The 26,429-nt window shown below is 37.8% G+C and overlaps 1 protein-coding gene and 1 long non-coding RNA gene across 3 annotated transcripts in view; one reads left to right on the top strand and one right to left on the bottom strand.

Moving 5' to 3' along the window:
• The window catches only part of LOC113891481, a 19,890-nt gene extending 2,762 nt beyond the window's left edge, over positions 1-17,128 (top strand). The window contains exons 2-3 of the long non-coding RNA XR_003510771.1: positions 16,656-16,837; positions 16,911-17,128. This is a non-coding gene — a long non-coding RNA (uncharacterized LOC113891481). The remainder of the gene's footprint in view (positions 1-16,655; positions 16,838-16,910) is intronic.
• IFRD1 (interferon related developmental regulator 1) lies at positions 2,606-26,429 on the bottom strand. 2 transcript variants are annotated; one of them, XM_027539559.1, is made up of 12 exons: positions 25,946-26,429; positions 21,165-21,269; positions 20,938-21,022; positions 20,088-20,212; positions 18,042-18,199; positions 15,244-15,294; positions 14,982-15,160; positions 14,785-14,893; positions 10,226-10,360; positions 6,150-6,278; positions 5,604-5,699; positions 2,606-3,364 (listed from the first exon to the last, which is right to left on the bottom strand). In XM_027539559.1, exons 1-12 carry the CDS (start codon positions 26,034-26,036, stop codon positions 3,275-3,277), a joined length of 1,353 nt encoding a protein of 450 aa, XP_027395360.1. In that variant the 5' UTR covers positions 26,037-26,429; the 3' UTR covers positions 2,606-3,274. The 2 variants fall into 2 exon arrangements, with proteins under 2 accessions (XP_027395360.1, XP_027395362.1); XM_027539561.1 differs by lacking the exon at positions 25,946-26,429 and adding an exon at positions 24,967-25,081.

Here is a 26,429-nt window from a genome sequence, read left to right as displayed (position 1 = left end):
AAGACAATCTACTTCATTTTATCGGCTACATATCTAAAAGGTCACATCCTGAAGAGTTTTGAGTCACAAGAAGAAAACAGGTATTTTCACAAGAACTGATCAATTGGGGGGTATTTTCAACTATTTCTGGGTTTTTCTTTCAAATATTATATCTCATTCCCAGGAAATTAAAGCATATGCTATCAAAGACTTGTCAAAGATGCCAACTAATTCAAAATGAATGACTAAACCTCAAAGAACTTACTAGGCAGGGACCATTTTAAATTCCTGAAAGCCAGCAAGGTTAACCAGTATCAAGGAATAAATTGGTCTATCATACACCATTCTTACTGCTCTGAAGAAAACTCAAGCACTTTCACATTGAATCCCCTGTTATCCTGCCTAGCAACTACCCATCAATTTCATGAAAAGGCACCCATCTATAAATTTAATACCTGCTTACCTCTTCTTCCTCCCAAAACTCCAGTAAAAAAGGCAGAATAAAAGTTATAGAGCCATAATAATAAACATAGGAGGTAACAATACTGAGCAAGATTTCAGCAAATGTATTGAATATAGGAAGGAGAGAGTAATTGGTACGTACCTTAGCAGACAGTCACAGGACCATCACTGATGAGTAAGTGATGGATCCTACAGAATTCAAGCAGGCTCAGGAACTGAAGGCAACAGTGAAGCACACAGCTAAATACAGGCAGGTAGTTTCATGTTAGCTAAAAATATAATGCAACAGCAAGATTTGAAAACTGTTATAATCTCTCCCAGAAAGAAAAGGAAGTAAGGCCAGAGGCTCCATCCAGCAACTCTAACATTTCATGGGAGTTCCAGATCATGGACAATGTACATGCGTCTATGTGGAGGATGGGAGGGTAGTGTCAAAACTTAGTATTTCCCAGATCGCCAGTCTACCAAAACACAGTACCAAACATTTTTACAGCAGAGACAGAGATTCAAAGAACAAAACAAAACAAAATAAATCAGAAAGTGAAACTGCATCAGACATTGTGGCAACACTTTTAATTAGAGTAGAGCAATGCCTTCAAAATCCCAAGTTTGGTTTTCTACCTAGAATTTTATATACCAAGCCAAAGTACCTGTTAGACACACAAAGTTTCAACATAATCAACTTCCCATACACTCATTCCCAGAAGTTTCACTCATTCCACTTTAACAGGGAAATAATCTAATAGCGAAGACATGGGGTCCAGGAGATGTGGAATCCAACTTGAGTGGAAAACAGATCCCAGGATGGAGTCTCAAGCAACAGCTGTACACTCAGATGAGAGAAAGTAGTCTAGACTGAAACAACAAAGAATTCAATATCCTTTTGGGCTTTGACCATGTGACAAAGCGATTAAAGAGTTTTACAGACTTATTGGAACTGTTCTGGAGAGTTAAATGATGTGTGTATAAAACCAAGACAAGATGTCCTATGAGAACGGTAACGTAAGCACAGGAAACCATCCAGTTCAGAAATGAATAGAAAATAAGGTGACTATAATGTAAACAATGATGATGATTTAGCAAAAAAGAAAAAAGGGGTTGGGGGGGAGAAGTAAAAAGGCAGAAATCCTTACCTATCAAATAAAGAAATAGCTGTATAAGCATTTTACTTAGAAATTTGAAACCAAAGTGCTAGGAAAAAACTAAAGGCTGAAATGAAATCCTGAGAAATGAGAAAGGAAGGAGCAGGGAACTAACTTGCTTATAAGCACTGAAGTACTACTAAAACTATATATATACACCCCTGGTGCCTCAGTGCTATCAAGAATCTGCCTGCAATGCAGGAGACCAGGGTTCATTTCCTGGGTTGGGATGATCTCCTGAGAAGGAAATGAATGGCATCTCACTCCAGTATTCTTGCCCGGGAAATCCCATGGACAGAGGAGCCTGGCAGGCTACAGTCCACTGGGTCGCCAAGAGTCAGACACAACTAGTGACTACACCACCCCCATACATTGCTTTAATAAAAATTCATTAATATTCTAAAATATGTATATAGTAAATTGAAAATTTAGAAAAAATACTACTTACAATCTCTTCTCTATGGTCCTAAACTACTTGGAATATAAAGAGGAGACAACATGCAACCCCAGGTTTGAGATTTCAAGTTTGTTTTCCATTGCATTATATCTGAGGGCTGGAACTCACCCTCCCAGCAGCAGTAACAGCTCCATGAGGCAGCGAATAGGGGACGTATCAGACCTTCCAGGAGGGGTTGAGGATGTGGCAGAGGAAGACTAGTTTAGAAAAAATACCTGTGGATTTTGATCCTTATTTTCATGCTTCTTCCACCCCTTTTATTACTGTGTACCCCATGTGCAATGTCATTTTAACATAAAGTTTCATAATAAAAAATCCTAGTGCATTGTCAAAATGCCTACCACTTTCCCATAAAGTCAAAAAAAAAGCACCTCATGGGGCAACCAAGAAACAATGGTCTTAAAAGTAGCTGGAATGTCAACGATATACGGCTACATTTTTTTCATTTACTTTCATGTTTCCAAATATACAAGAGGAAGTTCTGTTTTACTCTCCCTACCCCACTTTATCATTTTGAACTCTATACATTAATTCATAAATGTTTCTTCTATTAGAAAAGAAGCACTTTTAGTGTGAAAAGATCTTTATTTCAAAATAAAGAGCACAAGGTCTTACACAGCAGATAAAATTAGTGTTACTGCCCTCAGTGGTCAAGGTTAGCAACTTTTCTGGCTTATATTAATTCATCATGAACAACGGATGGACTGACTGGCCTGTAAGTGCAGCTGTATGGTCGCATGGTATAATTCCTTTTGTTGATCCTAGTGACAAAATTATTAGGTTCCACTTAAAATTGAAAATAACAGCAGCTTTTCCAGATCTAGCTCCCAAAATTGTATCCTGAACTCATCTGTGTAAGATCTTAAGTTAAAAACTTTGTGTATCTATATCATTATAATCAGTATTTCTGACAATCACAGCATAAGAAATTTAACTTTGGCTAACAGTTTTTCTCATCATGAAATCAAGTGAAATACCTTATGTTTGCTTTTTTCATAAATAGAAAATGACCAAACATTACAAACACTTTATGTTTAGTGATTATATATACAAAGAATATTTAATAAACAGGACTTACCATCTGCAATACTATATACATTAAATTATAATATAACCCCTACTACAAAAGCTATCTGTTGACCAAGATAAAAACTGTCTCTAGAGATTAAATACATTAGAAATTACAAAAAAAAAAAAGAGAGAAATTAGAAAGTGGTCTTCAAATGCTAAAAATCTAGAAGAATTCTCCAACATCTGCTCTCTTATCACGACATTTGCTTCGAGCTTTTGTTCGAGCTTTGAAGGCTGCAGAATTATATAAATGCTGAAATGGAAAAGAGGAAAATATGTGTGAGCCAATAAAGTTTTAGATATTCTTATAAAGTAAGAAAAAAGATTATAATGTGACTCTAATGTAAACAATGATGCTGATTTAGCAAAAAAAAAAAAAAAGGTGGGGGGAGAAGTAAAAAGGCAGAAATCCTTACCTATCAAATAAAGAAATAGCTGTATAAGCATTTTACTTAGAAATTTGAAACCAAAGTGCTAGGAAAAAACTAAAGGCTGAAATGAAATCCTGAGAAATGAGAAAGAAAGGAGCAGGGAACTAACTTGCTTATAAGCACTGAAGTACTACTAAAACTATATATATACATCCCTGGTGCCTCAGTGCTATCAAGAATCTGCCTGCAATGCAGGAGACCAGGGTTCATTTCCTGGGTTGGGATGATCTCCTGAGAAGGAAATGAATGGCATCTCACTCCAGTATTCTTGCCCGGGAAATCCCATGGACAGAGGAGCCTGGCAGGCTACAGTCCGTGGGGTTGCCACGGACTGAAAGGAAAGAAATGAACTAATTTGACTTTAGATATACTTTATATGTTTAAAAGACACAAAGAATGAGGGAGACGATTAACACATGACGGTTCTGTATGAAAAAAATAACCAAACGTAAAATGTCAAGAAAATTTTTTAGATAATAAAACCAATGTTGTCAAATATGTGTTTAATAGCTACAGGCATTCATTCAACACTGAAAATAATTAAAAATAATAGAATAATTTTGGAAGGTAATTTGGCAATACATCTCAAAAATCATAATCAAGCTCTATCGTTCCATGCAAGGACTTTATCCAAGAAATAATCCAAAAGAGAAATAAATGTAAAAATATTAGTATTTATTAGAAAGTTTTAAAATGCCCAACAATCAATTATATGTCCATCAAAGTGATTAAATATAAAGATTTTATAAACATACAATAAAACAATTCACATCCACTAGGATGGCTATAACTTAAAAGGAAAATTAAAAACAAAAAAAGGTAACAGTAAGGATGTCAAAATTTGAACTCTCATATTGCTAGTGGGAAGGTAAAATGCACTGCAGTCATTGTAGAAAACAGTTTGGTGGTTCCTTAAAAAGTTAACAGAATTACACATGACTGAGCAACTCTGCTCCTAGAAGAACTGAAAACAGGTGCACTAATAAAAACTTCTAAGTTTATGTTCAAAAAAAGCACGATTTAAAAGGATCAAAAGTGGAAACAAGCCAAATGTCCACAAACTAACAAAGAGATAAACATGTGGGGTATCCATACAATGGAGGATTATTCGGCCACAAAAAGGACTGAAGTACTGACCACCCTACAACATGGATGAACCTTGGCAACAACATGCTAAGTGGAAAAAAAAGTCACAAAAGGTCACGTTATATGGCTCTCTGTCTGTGAAATACCCACAACAGGTAAATCCATAGAGAAAGAATGCACATTAGTGATTGCTTATCAGCAGCTGAGGGGAAAGAAGAGGTGAACAGACAGTGAATATTTAATAAACCTCAGTTTCCTTTTTGAGGTGACGAAAATGTTTGGAACCTCGATAGTGGTGATGGTTGTGCAACACTGTAAGTGTATTCAATACCACTGAACTGTACACTATATTTTATGTTATGTGAATTTTACCTTAGTAAAAATAATAATAAGGATTTTTGAAATGTTATGAAATTCTCCAGGCAAGAATACTGGAGTGGGTAGCCATTCCCTTCTCCAAGGGATCTTCCCCTCCCAAGGACTGAATGCAAGTCTCCTGCATTGCAGAGAGATTCTTTATTGCTGAGCCATTGGGGAAGCCAAATAATATTAATCACTATTTAATGTTATAAACTCTCTAAGCACATTTGTTCTCCTCATCTGTAAAATGAATCTGGTACTAAGTTTAGGCTCAGTCATCAGATATGAAAGAAGTGAAAGACATCAGATATGAAAGACAAAAATACTTTTGTCAATATTTATCCTTAAATATATAAACTTCACAGAACAAAGGGAAATAAAAAATGAAAATAGTTTCTATGTTAACAGGATTATGGATAAAAATTTCTCTTCTTAACCCTCCATACTCTAAATGGACTAAAGTTTCTTCTATACTTACTAGTCCAGCTTTGTCTGAAACACCATGGAGAACTAAATAGTTTACAAACATAGCTAAATGCCTATCACCGGGCAGAATCAAAGCTTTGTCTCCACTTCTGTGCATTCAGTTCTCTTGAAAACAAAAACCAAACCTACCCTTTCAAATCGAGAAATCTTCATTGTCTTCAATGCAGCAGCATCAAGCATCACTGGGGGTCCAAGTTCAAATACATTGCGAAGGAATTCATTTGACTGAAATAAAAGAGGCAATAAGGCTCAGTATTAAACATCAGTTTTCTTTTTTTTACTACATAAACTGAATTCTGGTTAACAGAAGTTATGTGGAGTTTATAAATATGAATGTACATCACTTATTTTCTTTCTGTTTCTCATAAGACCAAACTGTTTTCCAATGCCCTGAATTCAAGAAAGCTATGTCAAACTAGTTGCTTTCCTACAAAGATGTCAATAGTGCTCCAACAGTCAAGGAGATGCCCCACCAAGCTTACACTATACAAAAACAAAAAGGACAGTTTCATATGTATTCACCTCAACTTTCAAAAATAAATTTGCTATTGTGCATAACATATACTGAAAACAGTCTGTATATTCAAACTAATTTCAAAAGCAGTGAAGTGAGGTAGATTCAAAACTACTCTCTAATTTAAAAGCAAACACACAGAAAGGATGTCACCCACTCACCTGTAAGTGGTACTGCATTCCTGATCCAAGAATCTCCTTAAAGGTGTCATATGTATGTTTTTTGACCCAGCAATCAATATACATCCTTTCAGGACCAAATTTAACAGTTTCTGTTGGAAAATCCCGTTCCTGGTCAATAGAAGAATAAAAATTTTAAGAGGAACCAAAATGATCTAAAGAGATCCTACATAAACACAATTTCTAAATACACATATACATGTTGGAATGAATAGTATGGTTTAAACCAATACCTCCATCCTTGAAATATGAATAGACTAGAAAGTGGAAGTACTATCCTACATAAAGAGTGCAGAACTTGTCTAGCTGCTGTAGACATGGCAAAACTACCTTGTTGTGAATGTTTTTTCATTTCAAAAGCACTCAACAAACTTGCTGGAAAAGTCAGATGCGTGTACTGGTTTAGGATTGGGGTAGGGAGGGTTATAGGACAAGTCAGAAAGACAAGATGCCCCCATAAGACAGTGCTGAAATTAGGGAAGCAGAAATCTAGGAAAGGAAGTGTTAACTAACAGACCAACCAAAAAGGAGGAGAAGCAACTAGAGGGTTCAGAGGGCCTTTGAAGATTCTTATTTAGAAAATGAGATAACATTTATGATTTCAGAAATGGAAGAAATGGAATAATTTTGCCAGAAGACAATTTCTAAAGTATAACCATGGGGCAAGAAGAGGTAGTGGTGGAAGTGAAATGGAAACAGGAACAAATACAGAATAGGGTTTTCCAAATGAGCAGAGAAGAAATCCAGAATACTGACAGAACTTGAGACAAAAACAAACTAGCTGCTCTATATTTTAATAAATCATGAGTAAGGAAGAGTAACCCACGTGGTGCAGTGGTAGAGAACCCACCTGCCAATGCAGGAGACTCAAGAGACATGGTTTCCACCCCTGCTGCGAAGAGCCCCTGGAAGAAATGGCAACCCACTCCAGTATCCTTGCCTGGGAAATTCTACGGACAGAATCTAGAGGGCTACAGTCCATGGGTCAGACATGACTGAGTGACTTGAGTACACAACACACCCAGGAAGGGAGGAAGTGATTTCCACAGAGACAGGAGAAACAAAGCGATGGGATCTGACTGGGCAGGACCTATCCAATTGCCTTCCCCATGTCCATTTAGTCCCCACCTCTCTCAGCAGACACAGGATCTTATGTAATAAAAAAAAATGTGAATGCTAGATTCACATGGATATGCCACTCCCTGGCTTGTGACTTTGGCAAGTAATTTAACCTGTTTGGGTCTGTTCCCTTGCCTGTAAAAGCTATCTATACGTCTACCACATAGAATTATTAGAGGTATAAGCATGTTTTGTGAAGCATATACAGTGCTTGGGCTGTTACAACAGCTCAAAACAACAACAAAACAGTATGATTCTATTATTTCAGCATTTCTTATTTCAGAAAACAGAGACACCAGGAAAGAACTCCCTATAAACTCATGTGTATCCTTACCTATTCGTCTCTCTTAAATCAGACAGGCCCTCCTCCCCAGTTCAAGACTAATCATTATTCTTTCAACGCCTCATACCACAAATCTTTCATTTTATTTTCAAAGGCTCCTTTCTCCATTGATTCCTTTTCCCATAAACTGTCTCTAGCATTTAAAACAGCAAACCCTCCTACAATCCAGTAATCAGCTCTCTTCTTCCCATCACAGCCATGTTTTTTAAGTCAAGACACACTATCTCCACTTTTTCACCTCCCATTCACTTTTCAATCCACTTCAGTCTGGTTTTTCTCCCATCATTCTACTGAAGCTGGTCTTATAAAGGTCACTGTGGTGGTGGGAGAAGACTCTTGAGAGTCCCTTGGACTGCAAGGAGATCCAACCAGTCCATCCTAAAGGAGATCAGTCCTGGGTGTTCATTGGAAGGACTGATGCTGAAGCTGAGACTCCAATACTTTGGCCATCTGATGCAAAGAGCTGACTCATTGGAAAAGACCCTGATGCTGGGAAATATTGAGGACAGAAGAAGGGGACAACAGAGGATGAGATGGTTGGATGGCATCACCGACTCAATGGACATGAGTTTGAGTGAACTTCAGGAGATGGTGATGGACAGGGAGGCCTTGTGTGCTGCGGTTCATGGGGTCGCAAAGAGTCAGACACGACTGAGTGACTGAACTGAACTGAATGACCTCCTAAGTGATAAATCTCATTGACACTTTCCATTCCCTCTCTGGACCTACCCGCAGTGTTTGGCCCTCAAAGACAGCACAGTGCAGTGCGTCCAGACTCCAGCTTTGCTACTTCCTGTTTTTTAACTATTCCTCTGGTCCCCATTTTTCCTTAAAAAGATAATTGTACTGTTTAAGACCTATACTGGGACCAAAACAACAAAACTGTATGTCAAAGTACCAACATATCAAATGTTTACCAATTTAATACACGAACTTCAAAATGGGTTTTGGATGAAAAGAAATGGCGTGGCAAAACAACCACACCCCAAATGGACCATTCTCTATAGCAACTGAACAAGATCCAACAAGGAAGCAGAGTCCCTCAAAGAAAGCTGGGTTTCAATATAAGAAAAGAGACAAGATCACTGAGCAAGGCTCTGAGATATGCAGGTAGACTGAAGCTGAGCTGCAGGAATAGGGAACCAATCAAAGGGCAAAGAAGGAACAGAAATTCTGAGATGAAGAAGAGAGGGTGGGAAAGGCCTGGGAGGGAGATCACCAGAGGACAGAATATGAGTCAAATGCAGGGCTTTCCTTTCCATTGATAGAAGAGGGGGTTGGGGGGCAGAGGGAGGAGACAAGAGGCCTGTTAAAACTGGTTCACATTGAGATTTCACATGTATCTTTCTCAGGAGAGTCAGTACTTTCTACCATGACCAGCCTGGGATGAGGGACCTGTCAACAGGGTCTGTGGGATCCTACCGGCCTTAAAATCTGTTACCCAGAGAGGACCCAAAAAGACAGAAAATCTGAAATCAGTTATAATCCAGAAAATCTACGACATGCCATTATTTTATCTTTTGGAGGCTACAGGATCTAAATACAGGAATAGTTTATTTCTAAATTCCACTCAAGAAAATCACTTATTTGGGGATTTTTACCACACTGATTGTAAGACCAACAAGATGCTTAGTATGTATGTATGTCTGTTCGAGTCAGGGTTTTTTTTTTTTCCCCTCATTTTGTTTTTTAAATAACATCCTGAGTAAACATAAAGTATTATCTGAGTTAACATAAATTATTATTATAAAGCAATTAGTATTAACATTAACCAAAAATTTAGATCACAGAGGACCTGTATACTAATTTATACCCTAGGTTTTACTTTTTTTAATGTAAATTAAAATGAAGAGAGTAGTTCTTAAGCAGACTACATAAGAATCACTGGAACACTTGAAAATTGGATCTGAGTGGGGCTTTAGTATTTTAAGTTCCCATTCTAAAATTTCATACACGTTACACTGAATGACTCTTTACTAATATTCTTGAAAGAAATTCCCTATTAACATTTATCGAAGAAACTTATCCTTAACCATGCACTATAAGCCCTAAAGGTTTCTAAATCAATTTATTTGCCAGGTAGGCTAAAGCAGGTTAGAGGTCTACAGAAAGGATTCAAGCATCAGAAAATGATATGCTGGGTTTTGTTATTTCGGCTTTCAGCACCTAGCTTTCCCAAGAAGCTCACAAAGGTCTCTGCTTAAAGGTACTAAAGGATAGGCAATAATTTACTATTTACAAAAATAATTCATTATTCATACAATACTAAGTATCTATGTGCTAATGATAAGCACCAGGTCTTGAATGATGGCAAGTACGCCAAAGTGAAGTACATTTCTATCACTATGAATCTTTTTTATCTTTTTCAACATCAACAAAAGGAAAAAAAAAACCTTTATAACATCAGAATTAATTTTTCTTTTGTTTAAAAAGAAAATTTTTTCATTTTTGTTGTTAAAAACCTGCTCAGTCTTAAAATGAATAAATGATTTAGCTCAAAGGTGAAGTTCAATCAGCAAAATCACCCAACTGACAAGTCTGGCTTAAAACAATCTAATTTCAAAAGAATTAATTATTAAAGCATTAAGAAGCCTACCTCCACCGCCCTCAGGATGTCTCTGAACACTGACCGCTGCTTTCTCTTGTCTACCTTGGCCCGGTGCTTATTTCCATCTGTAGCCAAAGTCCTAAGCATCTGAGTTAAAGACTCCATGTCTTCATAAAAAAAGTCCTGGTCAGAAAAATACTTTATTAACAGGCAAAAATTTAATCCAGAAATACTGTCTACAAGATGATACACTACTACCAAATAATGAACATTCCTCTTCTAAGTATATCCAGATACACTCAACCAACACTTACTGTGTTCCAACTGTATTCAAGACGTTACTGGGACTTCCAAGTTCAGTGACAGTCAGATACACATAAATCAATATAGTTTCTACCCTCTGGTTCCCCAGACCCCAAGGCATGTATTCCCAGAACTCCAAATTTCTTTATACCAAAAGAGCAAAGCTATTAGTAATGCTTTTTAAAGCTCCTAATTTCTAATTTACTGGCCACATTTCAAATAAGCAACCAAGTATTTATATCAGGTGCACAACTCAAGTGATTAAATTATTTCAGAAAGAAAAATATTTTAATCCCTTTTGGAGGGAAGCCACAAAATATATTACTATTTGCTATGATCTTAAGTTGACTATAGGCTTCTTTATTACAGTTTAAATGGCTATACTTTTAAGAAGTCTATTTTGGGTGTTTTTCATCTCTAATTAAATTTTACAACCACATTAAAAACTAAGCAATGATTCAGAATTATTTAGTTGACCAAAACTAAAGCAGACAGAAGGTGAGACATCTCCAGCTCTAGTTAGTAACCTTCTTTGCATTAGTGGTAACAATCATTTAACTTATTCTATTAAAACAAGAAAACTCTTATTTCGGGCATTCTTCACATAGTACTGTATATATTTATTAATTGTTCCATGTCAAAAGGTACAGATGTAATTTCTGTTAATGCCTAAAATGAAAAATATTATTACACTCATGGAAAATAAGCTTGAAATCAACATAGATATTCTTTTAAGTACACAAGTATTTTCTTATTATCAGTATTTTAGAGATTGTATATTCTTAACTGTTCTAATGAATGTTTTCTTTCATCTTCTAATTCAACTTCCTATGGCTGAATTAGCTGGAAATGACACCTGTTAACAAAACTTTCATCTAGAAAAATGGTTACCAAAACTGAAAAGTTATTATTAAAACAGTTCAATGTTATGTTGATGTCTGTATTTATATTTCACTAAATTTGATTCCATCATAACAAAATAAGAATTGTTTTACTTGTAGAAATAAGTACATTTTAGGGACTAACAGTTTCCTACTTATTTCACTGGCTATTAGTTCTTTTGTACTATTCTCAAAAAAAAAAAAAAAAAAAAAAAGTATGGAAGATTTAAACATATATATGGGAGAATACACCAAAAATTAACCAGACTATGCATTACTGTAATTTGTTCTAAGAACTGGGAATCACTGCCAGTGTTTCTCAAGAATCTTATCTCCCAGCAGACATTTTTTTAATCAGAGGAATCTGATATAAAAAGGGGATAGTTAATACCATCCACATCTCATAAGTTTATGGAAAGGCCTAAGTAACATATATTTATATATTCTAAAAATACATAAAACACAGTACATAAATATCCATTATGCTATAGTTCTTTTATGATACAGCCTGTTTCAGTATAACAATTTAAATGCTTCAAACAGGTCTAAAGATAATTATTTCATTCCAAAATAACAGCTGTGATAAGTTAAATGGTTTCAAAAGTTGAGTGGAATTAAAATGAAATGAAACCACAGAAAACTTTGAGTTCAAGTACACAAGATGAGATGCTGATGGTCACAAAAATCATGCCCTACACTAGTATTTTCTATATAGTAGTCCCCGGAGCACTGATTGTAAACCAAATGAAATAAGCTGTACTAAGTGTTAAGAAATAAACATAGGGAAGCCTAACATTAAAACAGAGTTTGATCCCGCCCCACTTCACTGCAAAGCGCTGATTACTATTTCCAGAATGGTTTTATCTGACTACTCAACTACAAAGACTTTTATTCTTTCACTCCCGCTAATTGAGGCAGAATGTCTTTGTCAGGGTATGGAGACATTTTTACATGAGCCGGTTATCCTATAAAAATCAAGAAGTGAAAAGCATGTGATTTAAGGTCTGGGAAATGTGTTTTGAGTCCCCAGATTTTATTTCCACTGTGTCTCTGTCCTGAAGCACTGCCCCTGTCAGCTTAGGTGGAAGATGGAATAGGGAGAATTAGGGACGGTCTGAGAATACTGTATTTTGGTACAATTTCCTGAATTAGTTTATCACGTGGCCCTAAGACCTATAATTTAACCCACTAAATAGTCCTTCTCTTAGTTTAAGTTGCACTAGAGAGCGCCAAAAAGGCTACTACTAGAGTCGGACACGACTGAAGCGACTTAGCAGCAGCAGCAGACTACTAGCAAGGGGGAGGTGATATGCAATTCAGCTAACAGTGCAGGAATAGCTACCACTTACACTGTACTTGGCACATGTTCCAACAACTCATGGAATGGCTACCCACTCCAGGATTTTTGCCAGGAAAATCCCAAGAACAGAGGAGCCTGGCGGGCTCCATGCAGTCCCATGCATACAGTCCAAGCTGTGGGACGTGACTGAGTGACACTTCCATGCACACTGTACTTGGCACCTGTTCCAACAACTTGTGAGGTATTAACTATTACCACCTCCACTTTAAAGGTAAGAATAGGACTTCCAAGGTGGTCCCGTGGGTAAGAATTCGCCTGCCAATGTAGGGGGGTGGCTTCAATCTCTTGTCAGTGAAGAGCCCACATGCTGCAGGGCAACTAGCTGGTGCACCACAACTGAGCCTGCGCCCCCTGCAGCCCACCTGCCACAACTAGAGAAGCCTGCCCACTGCAACGACGAGCCTACCAACCAAAACTAAGACCCAAGACAGCCAAATAAATAAATGAATATTTTTTAAAAGAAACAAACACAAAACTTACTTAACAAAAATAGCAAACAAAACACTTAAGTTCTGTTTTATAACACAGTTCATTTTTGTCTTTGACAAGGATTTGGTCAAATTAAACATGTTTGAGTGACTGCTCTTGACTATCACATATAATTTATTAAGTCAGAGAAGGTAAGATATGCAGGTGGCAATACTATTTACATTTATGCAAATTTAAACAAATTCAACATATATAATTTAAACTGCATCATTAGTTCACTTTTAGGATGCATTTCAAAGGAAAAAGAAAAGAAATGACCATTTCTAGTCAGTAGAGGAATACAAGGTTAAAAACTAGGACATCTGGCTTCTGTGCCTTGAGATTAAGAAGTTATTAACTAGTTCAATAAAATTAAATTGATTGCTAAACTTGAGTCCAATTTCTCACATATGGAGACTCATTCGCTACTGACAGTGTGAATAACTTACTTTTCATTCATACCAGCTATCTTTCAAAATAAGGAGAGTGGGTGGGGGGCAGCCAAACACAGGCCAAGAATGGAATGTGAAAAACCAAGGCAACTCAAAACATGTATTAATCTTATTTAGAATTATCCACTGTTAACTAACTTCTTTAATTGCAGAAAAGCATCATTCCAGAAAATTATCTTTCTCCTTAAATTGAAAAGCAGCTAGGAAGTAACCCAAGATTCACAATAGAGGTCACAAACCAGGGTGACCAACTGTTCCATATAGCTAGCCTAAGATAAAGGGCTTCAGGACATAGGACTTTTCAGTGCTAAACTTGGAATACCACCAGGATGGTGGATCATCTCTCGGTCACCTACCACAAACTCAAATACCTCCAAAAGCAAAATTATGGTATTTAAAAAAAAAGAAAAGAAAAAAAGCAACCATGAGTGGCCAGCGGTAGAGAACTACAAAGCACATGTCCCAGGCTAAAGGGACATGTTTATTTTCATCTTTGGCTTAGAAAGGACCTCCCTGGTGGCTCAGACAGTAAAGAATCTGCCTGCAATGTGGGAGACCAAGATTCCATCCCTGGGTAAGGAAGGTCCCCTGGAGAAGGAAATGGCAACCCTTGCCTGGAGAATCCCATGGACAGAGGAGCCTGGCAAGCTACATTCCATAGGATCACAAAGAGTCGAATAGGACTGAACAAATAACACACTTGGCTTAGAAAAGTTAAACATGATGGTAACTAAACTCATCTGACTTAATCCCAAATCTACATTGACATCGTATTTCATCCATTTGTCTGACATTTATTATAAGTGCCTGAATTACCTTAATGTGTCTCAGGTCTGAGAAATCCAAGCAGATCCAAAAGATTAAACAGGACGACTCTCCATGAGTAATAAGAGTGTACTTAAACTTCAGTTCTGTAGGCAGCAATGATTAAGTATAATGAACTACACTCAAATACTGCTCTACCAACCAACCACTATTGGTTTATGCTCTTATTAAGTATTACATCATCACTGCCAAGAAGCGGGACAACCAATCATTAGGTTCTCAAGTGGGCCATGCTCTTGAGTTACCATCCAATTCTTAATTGTGAGGGTAATGACAGAATAATGGTTCTTGTGGCATTTTCACCCATCAGATACTTACACTCTCCATTCCTCTGGCCAATTCAAACAGAAGTGCCAAAGATTCACCAGCAGCTATTCTCATGTTTACATCATCAGAAGAAAGGAGACTTGGAAGTTTATGGAAATGCCTGGAGAACAGCCAGTCATTACTATGTGAACACAACCAATTATATCAATAACTCTTGTTTTTATAAAATAAGAACAAAAAATACATACACCTCAAGCTTTTTCTTCACTTCATTGATTGGGCATATGGTCAGTAACAATGTCCACGCGAGAAGCGAGCTGATATGAAGTGCTGTATTAGGGGTGCTACAGATAACATTAGTGTCTTTCTCTTTGAGATAGGACTTGGTGAAGATATTTTCCAAACACTGCAGAGTTGAATACAGCTCCTAATGCATAAGAGCAGGAAATAAGAGTACCATCTTAAATGAGAAATGTGCAAATAACTGGATTCAAAAGGCTCTCTACTTACAGTAATGTCATCTGTGGCAATAAAACAGCAAACACCAAAGCAAGTTGCACACTAAAAAAAGCAAAAAATAAATCAGACATTAATTTTTGCCATTTTCTTATTAATTTTACATATTCCTGCTTTTATAAATTCAACGTGAAAAACTTATCAGCTACATGACTATGTTAGGTCCCAAGTATAGTATAAAAAGAAGGAAAAAACAGGGTTAAGAGTTAAGGGAAGTGGGCTTCAGCTAAAACCCAGTAAGGTCTGCTAGTAAACTTAAGAGTTCAACTTTAGCAAAGTTACTCCATTTCTCTTGGGTCTTCCTTCATTAATCCAGCAGATCATTTCAAGCCAACTCCAAAGATGCTTACTCTTTAGAAGAAAAGTTAAGATAAACCTAGACAGCATATTAAAAAGCAGAGGCATCACTTTGCCGACAAAAGTCCGTATTGTCAAAGCTATGGTTTTTCCAGCAGTTATACACAGATTTGAGAGCACAGAAGAACTGATGCCTTCAAACTGGAGAAGACTCTTGAGAGTCCCTTGGACTGCAAGGAGATCAAATCAGTGAATCCTAAAGGAAATCAACCCTGAGTATTCATTGGAAGGACTGACGCTGAAGTTGAAGCTCCAATACTTTGGCCACCTGATGCAAAGAGCCAACTCATTGGAAAAGACCCTGATACTAGGAAGGATTGAAGGCAAAAGGAGAAGAGGGTGGTAGAGGATGAAATGGTTAGATAAGATCACTGACTCAATGGACATCAATCTAAGCAAACTCTGGGAGATGGTGAAGGGAAACCTGGCGTGCTGCGGTCCATGGGGTCACAAAGAGCTGGAAACAACTGAGCGAGTGATGTCTTGTTCACAACAAGACATCCAAGATTTCCAAGGTAAAATCTACCTAATAAAACAGACTCAGTATATTTATATATAATCTACTTCTAACATTATAGGAGCCATTAATTCTCAGAACACTTGTGCTAATTATTTAAAAGCAGAATTTGAAATTTATAAGGCTTTATTACTCTTCAATTCCCTTTTCTCCATACGTTATCACTAAAATGCCCTCATGTTGTTCCAAGTACCACTAAGGTGTAAGTCTTTAAAGGCATCATTCATATGCCTCCAATTTCAGCGAGTTCTGTTTCAGTACTACGAGGACACTTGTAATATTAATCTGTTTGTTGCCACTCTTTTATTCTCATTAAGTTATTGTAAAAATTAGACACTGTTAAAATTCGAAAGTAGCTGAAGCATTATTTTCAGTAAAAGAAAATTTCAATACGTAATCCTCTCCTAAGTAAGCAGCAGAAGCCAGGACACATCTCCTAAGAGAAAAAAAGTAGGACTGCCTTCATTTAATCAAGATTCCTTCTACTAATATGCAGAAGAATGCCAGAATTTTGCTTTTTTTATATTCACAGCAAGAGTGAGAAGGATGAAGACAGTGCCTTGGATGACCACAACAATTCACACACAACCAAAACTAAGTGATCGCCCCAAATACCTAATCAACAGTGTTTTCTGTCAAACATTTCAAATGCCCCTAATACTCCTGAGCAGTTTTAAAGCTGCAAGAAACTAGCCGAAAAGGAACAACAGAAAGGTAAAGAGATTACTAACTACTGGGGGGCAGAGATTCCTATAAAGTTACCAAACTCCGACTCCTTTTCCTCTAGACTCCTCCTAGCATCTATACATACAGTTGGTAAAGCAAGGAACTCTCAGCAGAAGTGACCTGCCTCTGTCCTCCAGCTTTCCTTGTCTCACTACCACGGCTGCCACTTGAGAAGAACCTAAACGCAGGGCAGAGCTGCAAGATGGACATGCCGAGGGACCTTGCTGACCTGACTGGGCACTGATATGTACAAAAAATAAACTTTTATTAAGCCACTAAGACGTCAGGGTTTACCTGATAGAAACAGTAATGTCATTTACCTTGCGTGCATGGGTGCTAAGTTGCTTCAGTTGTGTCTGACTCTTTTCGATCCTGTGGGGTGTAGCCCACCAGGCTCCTCTGTCCATGGGAGTCTCTAGGCAAGGATACTGGAGTGGGTTGCCATGCCCTCCTCCAGGGGTTCTTCCCAACCCAGGAAAGTACCCAAGTCTCCTGCAGCTCCTGCATTGCAGGTGCATTCTTTACCACTGAGCCACCAGGAGAGCCCATCATTTACCTTAAGTAACATTAAAGAGGAGGCTAATAATTAGTATTAAAAAGTTTTAAACAAACTGGTTCTCTTGCTAGAAAAACAGCTTAAGACTCAAATTCACTAACAATAAATTCTTATGACCTATTAAGGCCCGTAAGATTCTTAACATCCAATAAGATTCAAATCCACTTCCTAAATCCACTAAGACTGCCTCATATTTTTGTAATAAAGCAAAAGATGTTTTGTGTGATCATTTAAATTGCTTATTTAGCATAACAGAAACGAACAACCAACTCCTCCACCAAAATTCACAATCTTACGTATGTAAGTGGTAAATATCAATTAGAAAATGAAAGCTTTTCCAAACCCCCCAAATCAGATGAATATTTCAAAAGTCAGCTTTCCCTACATCAACCATATCCAACCATGTAACTACAGCACTCAGCTCTTTCATAAGGACTGCTCTTTAAGTGATGTTCTATTGAGCAACAGAAAATTTAAGAAAAGAACTGTCATATTGAGTCTGCTCACTAAAAAACAAATGAGAATAAAATGATAATAAAAACCTTCTATATTTTTGAAGATGCTATTTTCCTAGATTATCACAAGGTCTGAGTATCATGCCTAGATAGATCTATAGTTTAAAAATTCTGTACTTACAGTTTGCCTGGCCTGGATACTAGCTGTTCCATCACAAATTATTTTCTTCAGGATTGGTCCAAGAGTCTTTAAAACCTCTTCACTTTCAATTCCAGGGCCCAACTGAATACAAAGAACAGATGCTAATGCTGCAGCTGCACGCTGCTCATCACCTTTACCTATAAAAGAAGTCATCAGCAATTATGACATTTTCAGTAGACTTCTTAAGGCAGCAATTTCCCAAATTTGTTCTATTTCAAAATAGCATCTACCAATTATGAAACTCAAAGTATGCTCAAGGCTTTGGCATGACCTATAAATCTAGTGAGGTTAAAGAGCTCAAGCTCTGGAAGCAGGCCACACTTGAATCCTAGATCTATCACATACTAGCCAAATGACCTTCAACCATTACTCTTATTCTCAAAACAGTTCCTCATCTGTAAAATGGAAATTAACACCTATTTTAAAGAAGAGTACTGTAACAGGTCAGCAACATAATGCATTTCAAGCTAATCTGACTTTCTAAGTCCTTCATGAACTCACAGAATAGTGCACAAATAGCCCTTGAAATAACTTGTCAAGCATTTCAGATGTACACAGCCCATGAGGTAAACTAAATCTTCAGGACTTTCCTCCACCAATATTGTTTTAAATAAGCAAGGGCTTAAAAACAGGTATTCTTGGGAATTCCCTGGTGGTACAGTGGTTAGGACTCCACATTCTCAGTGTAGAGGGCTTTTTTCGTTCGATCTTTCGTCAGGGAACTAAAGTCCCACAAGGTGCATGGCACAGCCAACTATAAATAACAAAGTCTTTAAAACTATACAAATACATTAATATAAGTGATTGAGTGAGTGAATGAAGTCACTCATTTGTGTCTGACTCTTTGCAACCCAAAAGAGTGTACTTGCCAGGCTCCTCCATCCATAGGATTTCCTAGGCAAGAACACTGAAGTGGGTTGCCATTTCCTTCTCCAGGGGATCTTCCTGACCAGGGATCAAACCTGGGTCTCCTGCACGGCAGGCAGATTCTTTACTGTCTGAGCCACCAGGGAAGCATGTTAATATAAAGGTAAGTGTAAATTAACTCTCTTGAGAACTGTATACACCAAAGGGTTTGCATAAATTTTGAATTTAAATTATTTGATAAATGTCTATGCAGGTTGTAAAGAAATTTTAATAGGTCTAGTCCAACTACCTTATAGGATACAGTTTCAATATAAATACTTTTAACAAAGCCATTGTAGTATCTCGAAGAAGTTGGCTCTGCTATCGACTATACCAATAACAAGTTATATAACTTTAGACCAGTCTCGCTTTTCCTAGGCCTTTCATTTCTCTGCACAGTGAGTGGTAGATTAGACCAAAGGTTTCCAAACACCCATTCTTGACAAAGCTTTCACCTGAGGGAAAATGAGAATAAAGACAAATGTTCTTACTTGGCAAAATAATTAAGCTGGTATCCCCAAACCTTTTGAATTCTGGCATTTTCTAAAATTGAAAGTCTCTGATAATACTAGACTTAATCTTTAAGGTCTCTCTTTATTCTCAAAAGTTCTTTCATCATAGAGATCCTAATATGAATTCTAGAATCTCTATGACAAAGTTCAAGAATTCAAATATTCCAAGGGATATTCTGAAATGATGTAACTGAAAGTATGATCAATGTTTTAAATAAGAAAATGAGGTAGATAATTATGATACTGTTTTAATTTTAGAAAAATGAAGTAGGATGGCTTTTTAAATAATACTTTTTGTTGACATTTGACACAGTTTTCAAGCCTTTGTTATGTACAAGAGAATGGCAAACACCTCTTTTAATACAACTGAAGTTGACAACCCACCCCAATCTTTCCTAATTTCAAATGCTTACTACATTTTTACATTTTGAAACTAGTTTCAAAAGCTAACAAGTTTGATTGTGATTACTAACAAGACTGATATATTCCCTGTCAGGTACAAGGTTACAAGAGGGAGCCAGACTTTTAGTGCTATTAACAAATGTTACTGCACAGAAGGCAGCAAATTCCTTTTAGGTTCTGTGACTGTGTAAAGTAAGGACATTACCTTTTTTCAGGCAGCGCTCAATGCTATCAGTTAAAGTCATTCTTCTTTCCAGAATAAATTCATAGAGCATCTTTGAAGCCAGTGCATTTTTAATACCTTCAAGGGCTGCCTGCCTTGTTTTCGCACTATTTAAAAGAAAATATAAGAGAAAGAAGATACAGCTGGAGTGTACCATCAGTCAATGAGACTTGTAAAAGCCTAATTTCCTCTAAATTTTTTCTATTTATAGACTTTTTAACATATAATTTTCATGTTCACACCACTTTTCAAATAATAATTTAATTTTCATCTACAACTCACCCTACTACATATCATAGCATTTTTCTGCTTATTCATTTAATAACCACAACATTAAATGGCCACATAGAACTTCATAGTTTCAGTGTATAAGGCATGTTCTTCTACATTACATATTCAAGTAAACACGTATTTTTTTTTTTAACAGTACAAAAGTCCAGAGATCCTGTTTGCATCTTCTGGGGTTTTTAATTCCATTTGTTTCAATTTCCTTCCAGAGTTACTGTTAAGTAAGAAAACAATCTGGCTTTAGTATTTCTCAATAGATATCCCTTCTAGTTGAAGATTAACTTTTAATTCAACAAATACACTTCAATTATCAAACACAGATATGTGCTCTTATTCTAGAACAACAACTAATCTATTAATCTAAATTCTAGTGGCATGTTCCTATCTACATTAAAAGCCCAAAAGCCCAAAAAACAAAATACCCAAAGTAAACAAATCAAGTTTTAGGAAAACATAATGCTCAAAGAAATAACTGCACATATTTTATATAAAAGGTGGCTGATCAAAATCACCCAGAATAAAAACAGCTTCCAGTAATTCCCACCTCTTATCCAGGGTCAGGTCAATGAATCCCTTCAACTTATACTCTAAGTCTTCTTGAGTTCCTTCCTCATCAAGGACTTCTGGCCCTAAGGAATAATAAAACCAACCACTGTACTTTAAACAGAAAAAAGCAGATAGGGAAAAGTAATAGAACATTTAGCTACAAGAATTCCTCGACCTAAAACATCCTTTTATCTAACGTCGCAAATCTAAACTGAAAACTCATACCATCTTCAGCAAAACTGGAAGGATCGCTGTAACCACTGCAATGGCTCATTGTTTCAATCGATGCATCCTCATCACTAAAAGGTTGAACATTTCGATGCTGGCCACCTAGTAGGTAAAAGAGAGTGGAGGTAAATGATTTTGTTGTCATATATGCAAATACTTAACTTGGGAATTTTAAAACTTACTTAAAAACAAGCCAGCAATAAAAACCCAAACTTACTAAGAGATAATTTTTTTTTAACAAAAGAACACACTTAAATATTCCTAATATAAGTCAATTCACCTACTATGTATTATTTCAGAGCACCAACTATTTACAATATACATCAACTGCAGAAATATATCAATCATCTAGTATGTGACCATTTTTGGTAAAAAAAGAAAACAAAAAACAGTATTACGGATAAAAAAACTACTTCCCAATTACTTCAAATCATGAAGACGATAAAAATAGATCAACATAAAAATAAGACAAATGTATTTTCCAATGAGAATAACATTAACTGGTGAATGGGTTAGTTTTTAGGTTACACATGTCTTAATACAAAGTGAAATTTGAGTTGTGGGATGGTAGTTTTAAGTAAGACAATTTGAATTGAGAGGATCAAAAAAGTTTAAGATAGAAGTTTTAGATGCTGACAAGTGGATCCAACATGGCACAGAAAATAATGACAGCAACTGGATGAAGTGACTGATAGATAAAGAACTACAGTGTTGGTAAGATGTGTAAGAAAATACTAAGAGCTCTGATGGACTATCTACATGATATCCAGTGCAGTGAACTACAGGATTTTTGTTCCCAAGTCATGGAGGACAGAAGAGCTGAGAAGTCTTGCGAACTAGCATACAAATAACTTAAGAGGCAGGACTATGAAATGGTCCTCAAGCACTGCACAGAGGCCCTCCATACCAGCACTCTATGGTGGACTTCACAGGGCCAAGTCCACTGGAGAAAGCATCTGTTCAAGAGTCCTCTTAACAGAGTTGTCTCATGTTTGCAAGTAAAGAATTATAGGCAAGATGCAAGCTGATAAATTGTAAGCATGGTGTGCTTAAAATTGGGAATCTGCTTTGAAGACTTTGAGCAATGTTCAAGACTTGACTTTTTTCACATGCCAATTTCAGAAATGACTACAGTATTTTAAAAACCTACTTTACTGTAGTGACTAGTGACTAAGCTGGATGATGACTTTCCTACTATGATGGATGCCCACGTTAACATTTGTTCCTAGTCACTCCCTTGGGAAGATTGATAGTGCTCTTTCAAAGTTTGTGTATTTTTGGTCAATTAAGAGTCGAATTTTAAGACCTTAAAAAGACGTTTCGGTATTTGATATAGCATAAAAAGCCTGTTAGACAAATCACGTTCAAAAGAAATGTTCTAATATACCCAAAAGTTTTAAAATATCAGTGCTATTATTAAAAAATTAAAATCTTTTTTTAAACCAGAATCTTCCTCTCAATTTCATTAATCTAAGGAATAAATCTATATTCCTAGTCACTGTCATTTCTAATTATTTTTGTTTTGTGGGAATTTCATATTAATAGAAAGATTATTCAGTTCAATTACACTGAGCACTGAGTTAAAAGAAGTCCCCAATTCCACCCTAAAAGTGACCATGAGTCACCTGATTTAACTCTGAGTTCCAATCAAAGATTGCATTAAATATCTCTTAGGTCTCTATGTTCAAGAAATCTGTATCATTTAATACACCTTAAGAAAGGCTTCGGAGAAGGCAATGGCACCCCACTCCAGTACTCTTGCCTGAAAAATCCATGGACGGAGGAGCCTAGTAGGCTGCAGTCCATGGGGTCGCTAAGAGTAGGATAGGACTGAGCTACTTCACTTTCACTTTTTACTTTCATGCATTGGAGAAGGAAATGGCAACCCACTCCAGTGTTCTTGCCTAGAGAATCCCAGGGACGGGGGAGCCTGGTGGGCCGCTGTCTATGGGGTCGCACAGAGTCGGACATGACTGAAGCGACTTGGCAGCAGCAGCAGCAGCAGCAAGAAAGGCTTCTCAAAAATTCTGAGTATAATTAAGCCTGTTGCTGTCTTTTTTATAGCTTTAAAAAATCAAAACAGAGATGAGGCTTTAGCAGATTTTTAAATCAACACAGGAAGCAAGTAGCCTTCAAATCTGCTTGCTTTCCAAAAGAGAATAAAGTGTGCCAATCAAAGAAGTGAAGTATAAAGAATAAGCAATGAACCCAAGACACCAAAACTTCCTAATCATAGTGCTTAGGAAAAAATAAACAAATAAACAAAGACCTATGACATCATATTCTATTTTTGGATCTGTCTTCATGTGTTTTCATGATCTGAAGTCATGGCAATAGTTGAGTCATCTGCTTAACTTCCACTAATATTTATCCACAAATCATCTTTTATTTTTCACATTCAGTCTATTTTTAAACTGTCAAAAAGAGTTTCCTATCCAGGTGTTATTCAGCTCCCTTCTCTAAGTTTCAATGATTTCCCAAAGTTCAAGGGGAAAGAGATTATTAAAAAAAAAAAAAAAAAACCAAGGGGAAAAAACCCTGTATGAGTATCTAATATATAGGTCACACTCACCCACCTTGTGTTCCTAATTACCATTAATGAGGTGGCCTTTTAGACACATTAAGTCCTTACTTCTTAAAGGGCTTTCTTACTAACAAGGTTTTGTTCTTTCCTAAAAATGCTCTCTTCAAAATAAGTGCTATGAAAAACACACACACTTGAACAACAGGTCAATTTTATTAGCTTCCTGGACCCCCTCCACTAACTTAAAAAGTATTTAAATGGGAAACCCAAGACGATAGACAGAAGTTGGTTATTTCTTGGTTGTACCTGTGAAGATTTCATATGAATCCCATTTCTTCTACAGATGATATTTAAAAATACCAGTAAGGTAAGAGACTTTTAAGTACAAGTTTGTGAAAATTTTCCATCTCTTCTACTCAACTATTATTTGAGTAAGTAATATTCAGGTGGAACCAACTTAACCTTTTCAAAAAGTAAATCTCACCCCCAAGCCCCAATCAGAGGCAAGCACAGCTAACAAGTTCTAGTGTAAATGTCCAAAGATAGTCCAACCATGTATAGTTTTATAAACTATCAAAGAATTGTTTTCCTGCTGCTGAAAAGTCACAAATGAGAATTTCGAAGTAAAATTTGAAAGGCAACCCCCCACTGCCTTCTGAGATTATTCTCTAAGTACCAGGAAGGAAGGAGGCTGGACAGGAAGCTTCAGAAGGCAATACATGTTCCTTAGCGAATCAAGGAGGCCATTACCATTTTCAAAATGACTTTAGCTTGCTCCATCTCTGTGTTTGTTTCAACAAAAGGTAAACTTGAAGAATTAAAATTAATACGGACTTTCTAGACAGAATTTAAATGTTTACTTCTGACGAGAAAACGAAGCAGAAAGGTAAAGAGGTATCAATTCACACAGCAACTAGATGTATTTTATATTTTGATCAAGAATGAACTTCATGAGCACCGAAAGCAAGCATTCAATCAAAATAAAGATATAAAAAGGGGGGGCTGCATCTATAATAATTCATTTCTACTGTCAATGATTAAATATTTAATACATGATAGCAAGCTTTCGTCTTGCTTTTTAAATTATCAGTTGCCAATTCTTTAAAAAAAGACTGGCCTATTTATTTGCTAAAGAACAAAGGCATATCATTCTGAGGGTTAAAGTAGCAACAGTATTCACAAATATATATGGCTAATAGATTCGATGTGATAACATCTGAGGTAATTTTAATTTCAAAGTTTCAATAAAGCAATTATTAAGTGAGATGATTTTACCGGGTTTAACACTAGCTTTCAGTATGGTGTGTCTCGTTGGAGTTTTTGCTTGAAGTCATTTTTTCTTAGCCGTATAGTTAGGACTAAAAAATCATTAATTCAGTTAAGCACCTACCCATCCAGGAAAAGTTTCGACTTTGCAAAGAGGAATCAAAAAAAAAAAAAAACTAACTAAACTTTTGGCTAACTGCAATCTGAGCTCCTCACCACTCCCGCCTATTCCGGGCTCCCAGCGGAGAACCTACAAAATACTGCACAAAGGAGCACGCAGTTTCTGCCCCCGGGAGTAGGAGCTGGCTTCGACGGGTCGCCCGAGAGCTGGGGGCTCGGGATTTGTGCGGGTGCCAGATAGAGGTAGGAGCAGAGTCTACGCTGGGACAGTGGATCCCAGCCTCTGGCGCCTCGGCCGGGCCAGGTGCACACGTGGGATGCACAGAAAGGCAGCCGAATGGGATGCCACATGGGCTCCTCTGCGTCACCCCGGCTCCACCGCGCAAGGCCCAGGCCGCGTGACGCAAGAGCCGGTCCAAACCCGCCGGACGTTTGGCATTCCCGAGAACTCCATGTTGGAGCCGAGTGGTCAAAGGTGACCAGTGACAGCATGGACACAACTCCAAGCTCGGCACCACCCTCTGTCAAAGAGAGCTCTAGAGAGCCAGTACCAGTCTCTGAAAACACTTCCTCTCCCGCCCAGCTCCCAGTCACCCCCAACCCCGACCCATTCTCAGGCGCAAGAACCCATCTGCCCCTCTCCCTGCCCCGCGGCCGGTGCCCAAGAGTTCGGTTCGCACGCCAGATCCAAATCGCGCGAGGTTCGGCTCCCAGGGCACGCTGGGAAGCGTAGTCCGCCGGCCACGCCAGGCGCCCCGCCAACGCATACGTCTAGAGGCATAGAACTACAACTCCCAGGTGCCCAAGGCAAAGCGACTCGCCAACCCGGCCGGTATCTGGGATGCCGGCGGCGGGGATACTTTCTTACCTGCTGTCGCCGCCGTCGCTGCAGCTGCCCCTGAGCCGCCGCCACCACTGCCACCGCGGTGGGAAGTGTTCCGCTTCTTATTCTTCGGCATCGTGGGACGCCCGGTGCCGCCTAAACTCTAGCTTAGCGAGGATCAGCCGATGGAGCTGCACTTTTTACTCGTGCGTCTGTGCGACGGGCGGCTGAGAGGCGAGTCCTCGGCTAACAACAGAGGCGAGAAGCGGCGCGGGTAAGAGTGGGCGATGGCGGCAGCAGAAATCCCCGTGAAGAGCTGTGATCGGAAACGATACATGTTTCTCTCTAGCGCGGGAGCTAAGGCGGGGCGGGCGAGGCCACGACGCCTTAAGTAGTAGGACCGCCGCCTGTCGTCACCATCAGTGGGCGGGACTCGAACTCTCACTAGCCAATCCCCATATGTCTCCCCACCAAAGGCCGACTTCGGGCAGGCGAACGATGCTCACCACAGATCCCATGCCGCAAGTCT

The sequence above is a fragment of the Bos indicus x Bos taurus genome, chromosome 4 (assembly GCF_003369695.1).
Source record: "Bos indicus x Bos taurus breed Angus x Brahman F1 hybrid chromosome 4, Bos_hybrid_MaternalHap_v2.0, whole genome shotgun sequence".
NCBI lineage: Eukaryota > Metazoa > Chordata > Mammalia > Artiodactyla > Bovidae > Bos > Bos indicus x Bos taurus.
This window is presented reverse-complemented; position numbering and strand designations above follow the sequence as displayed.

Bases quoted from the DNA above. Each gene is read 5' to 3' on its own strand.
- IFRD1 (XM_027539559.1), bottom strand. From the start codon at position 26,036: ATGCCGAAGAATAAGAAGCGGAACACTTCCCACCGCGGTGGCAGTGGT. The intron at 20,213-20,937 runs GTGGGAATTACT...TCTTTTAAATAG, and splicing joins GACCTGACCCTGGATAAGAG to TGCGAAAACAAGGCAGGCAG. The intron at 10,361-14,784 runs GTAAGTATCTGA...TTTTCTGACCAG, and splicing joins TGGCCAGAGGAATGGAGAGT to GACTTTTTTTATGAAGACAT.